At 33.8% G+C, this 3,216-nt stretch overlaps 1 protein-coding gene across 2 annotated transcripts; it reads left to right on the forward strand.

Annotated features, from left to right (window-relative positions):
* The first annotated feature begins 591 nt into the window (after positions 1-591).
* LOC122521592 (piggyBac transposable element-derived protein 4-like) lies at positions 592-2,975 on the forward strand. Of its 2 annotated transcripts, XM_043642436.1 has the most exons (3): positions 592-696; positions 773-1,088; positions 1,169-2,975. In XM_043642436.1, exon 3 carries the CDS (start codon positions 1,185-1,187, stop codon positions 2,886-2,888), a length of 1,704 nt encoding a protein of 567 aa, XP_043498371.1. In that variant the 5' UTR covers positions 592-696; positions 773-1,088; positions 1,169-1,184; the 3' UTR covers positions 2,889-2,975. The 2 variants fall into 2 exon arrangements, with proteins under 2 accessions (XP_043498371.1, XP_043498369.1); XM_043642434.1 differs by having other exon boundaries at positions 592-1,088.
* Positions 2,976-3,216: the final 241 nt, after the last annotated feature.

Consider the following 3,216-nt stretch of genomic DNA (forward strand, 5'->3'; position numbering starts at 1 on the left):
GTCTACGCTCTCAATTTAACTTATACATTCCTTATATGATTTTTATCATAAATTACAAATAAATTTTGATACTGCTCACAATACAGTGGTCAATATTTTAAATATTTTTGAATGTTTAGGCTCCTGAAGGTTTTTATTATTTGATTTAAATAAATAGGATATTCCTTGAGTGTAAAATCTATAACTTCATTGTAACATTTGCCACGCAGCAATGTAAGCTTTCTATCTAAATAGCATAGAGTTTTCGTAAATAATGCTTATTTATTTTTGAAGTAATTGTTAAAAAAATTAGAAATTTTGTAGGCTCTATCTTTATAATAGTAGCTATCCCTACAAATTTTTACAGATTTTTAGCTAATATTATTGTATAGGGATTTTTTTTTATTATTTATTATTATTATTTTAACACTATTCCTACCAGGACCGGTCAAATGACCGTTTTTAAATTTTCATTTGGAATTTCCTACATTCAACGTATGTGAATCGCCTTTAAACTTTACCACTTTTCCTCATATATATGTATGATATATTTTTCAATATTCACTTATTTTTCTATTGTTTATTTTCCGAGAAAAATTTGTAGTCTGTCTTACCTACCACGACCGGTCATTTGACCGGTAGTACGATTTATACATTTATGTAAGAGTTTCTCTCTAAGACTCAATGCCAAAACTATAAAGTCGTTACAAACGAAAGGTAATGTAGTTATGACACATTTTATCCGATAAGTGCCTTCCAGAAAATGGTTTACGGCACTTCCAAGTGTTTACAGTTCTCACTCGACTATCGGGCTAGCGGTGTTTATTTGCTTGATTGATATCCGATACGGTCAAGATCCTCGAATGTTCTACGCCATCTCATCTACTATGACGTAAAATAAATAAACTTGTAACTGAAGGAAGTGTATAGACGTCTTCTCACGAATTCAAATCAGTATAGTCTTGCGACACGAACAGAGTGCATCGAACGTGAAAGTCACAAAGAGCATACTTGGCAGTCTTTTATTATTATTTTGTAATATTTTATATCGTATTACGTGTTATAAGTGCCATTTTCAAAATAGTGAACAAGACTAACAATACTTCGCAGTAAGTTTCACATTTTATCTTTTATTCTTTTTTTATCTATTTTGATTTACATTTTCATATTTTAGTTTTTATTTTTGTAGAATATTTGTCCCCAAAATGGCAAGACGTTTGAGGAGTGCGAATGTATTATTAGAGAGAATAAATGATATCGATGCAGAATGTTCTGAAGATGATCAGGAAATTCTGGATATGGAAAATAACAATACGGAAAATTATGATCCACTTGAAACAGATTCGAACACCGATGAGAACGAAGAGAATATTTCGAACGTACGTAGACGACGAAAGAGAAGGAGATTCTTAGTTAGTTCCGATAGTGAGAATGAGGAAGAAGTAAGCGAAATTGCGATGGACGGAACTGTTTGGCACGAAGTAAAAATAGGGTCTAATCCTGGAAGAGCACCTGGTCATAATATTTTTAGGGAAACATCAGGCCCGACTGGGTACAGTAAACGTAATATTATGAAAGGCGAAGTTAGGACGGCATTTTCTGTGATAATTGATAAGAATATAATCGAACTTATAAGAAAGTGCACAGAGGCAGAGGCATTTAGAGTGTTGGGATATAAATGGGAACTATCTACTGCAAAGTTATATGCATTTTTTGCAATTCTGTATGCACGCGGCGCATATGAGGCTAAGAATATAGATATAGCACTTCTATGGAATAAAAAGTGGGGCCCGCCTTTTTTCTCAAATACTATGAGTAGACATGACTTTACGGAGATTATGAGATTTATTCGATTTGACGACAGAAATCAACGAAACCAACGGTTACAAACCGATAAATTTGCTATGATTTCCGAAGTTTGGTACAAGTTTATTGACAACAGTCAGAATTGTTATAAACCAGGACCATATATTACTATTGACGAACAATTGTTTCCAACGAAAGCAAGGTGTAGATTTACTCAATACATGCCCAATAAACCGGACAAATTTGGTATAAAATTCTGGTTAGCATCCGATGTGCGTAGCAAATATATAATAAACGGCTTTCCATATTTGGGAAAAGATGAAAGTAGAGAACCCTCAGTTCCTCTTGGAGAGTTTGTCACTATGAAATTAGCAAAACCGTATGTAGGATGTGGAAGAAATATAACCACGGACAACTTTTTTACAAGCCTACCTTTAGCAACAAAACTTTTAGCAAAAAAAACTACGATTGTTGGGACAATTAGAGCAAATAGAAAAGAGCTACCAAGACTGGCAAAACTGAAAAATGACGACATGGCACTTTTTTCAACCAAACTCTATCGCTCAAATAATTGTATGTTGACAGTTTACAAAGCCAAACCAAGAAAGAAAGTTCTAATTCTCAGTTCAATGCACAACTCCGTACAAATTGAAAAAAATGACACCCGAACACCGGAGACAATTCAATTATATAATAGCACCAAGTTTGGCGTAGATGTGACCGACCAAATGGCCAGAAATTATTCGGTAAAATCTAAATCTCGGAGATGGCCTTTGCAAGTATTTTTTAATATCTTGGATTTAGCCGGGATAAATGCATGGGTGTTATATAAAGAAACTACGGGAGGAGAAATTACAAGACAGGAATTTCTATTTCAATTGGCAGAAGAACTTGCCATCGAATACCAACAAGAGCTCGGCAAAAAAAATCAACCAATACCCATCGCAAGTACAAGTACAGGTTCTCGTGAACGGAAAACATGTCAGATAAGGTATTGTAAAGATAATAAGACGAACAAAATCTGTCTAAAATGTAAAAAGTACGTATGCGGAAAATGTACAGTTGAGAAGCCCATTTGTAAAAAATGCGACGAAAACGAATAAAATGTAGATTATGTACTCTTGAATAAAAGAAAATATATTTTTATACTGGTAAGCTGGCCATTGGTCTGCATTCAATATTGAAAAATATAAGTTGTGAAAGACCGGTCATTTGACCAGCCGCGGTAGGAATAGGTATACGTGAAGTGTCGGTAGGAATAGTGGTGTGTAATGATGTAAAACTCAATCGAAAACTAAACCTGAAATGTTTTAAAACAGTCATTTAATTGCTCTCGAAATGTTCTAAAACCTGATAAAAAACTTCAGTATTTAAAGTACTTAGAGTGTTTAGAAACAAGGTAGGCAGATGTACACAAAAACTCTAATAACT

Source organism: Polistes fuscatus, unplaced genomic scaffold (genome assembly GCF_010416935.1).
Source record: "Polistes fuscatus isolate 324 unplaced genomic scaffold, CU_Pfus_HIC Scaffold41, whole genome shotgun sequence".
NCBI classification, from domain to species: domain Eukaryota; kingdom Metazoa; phylum Arthropoda; class Insecta; order Hymenoptera; family Vespidae; genus Polistes; species Polistes fuscatus.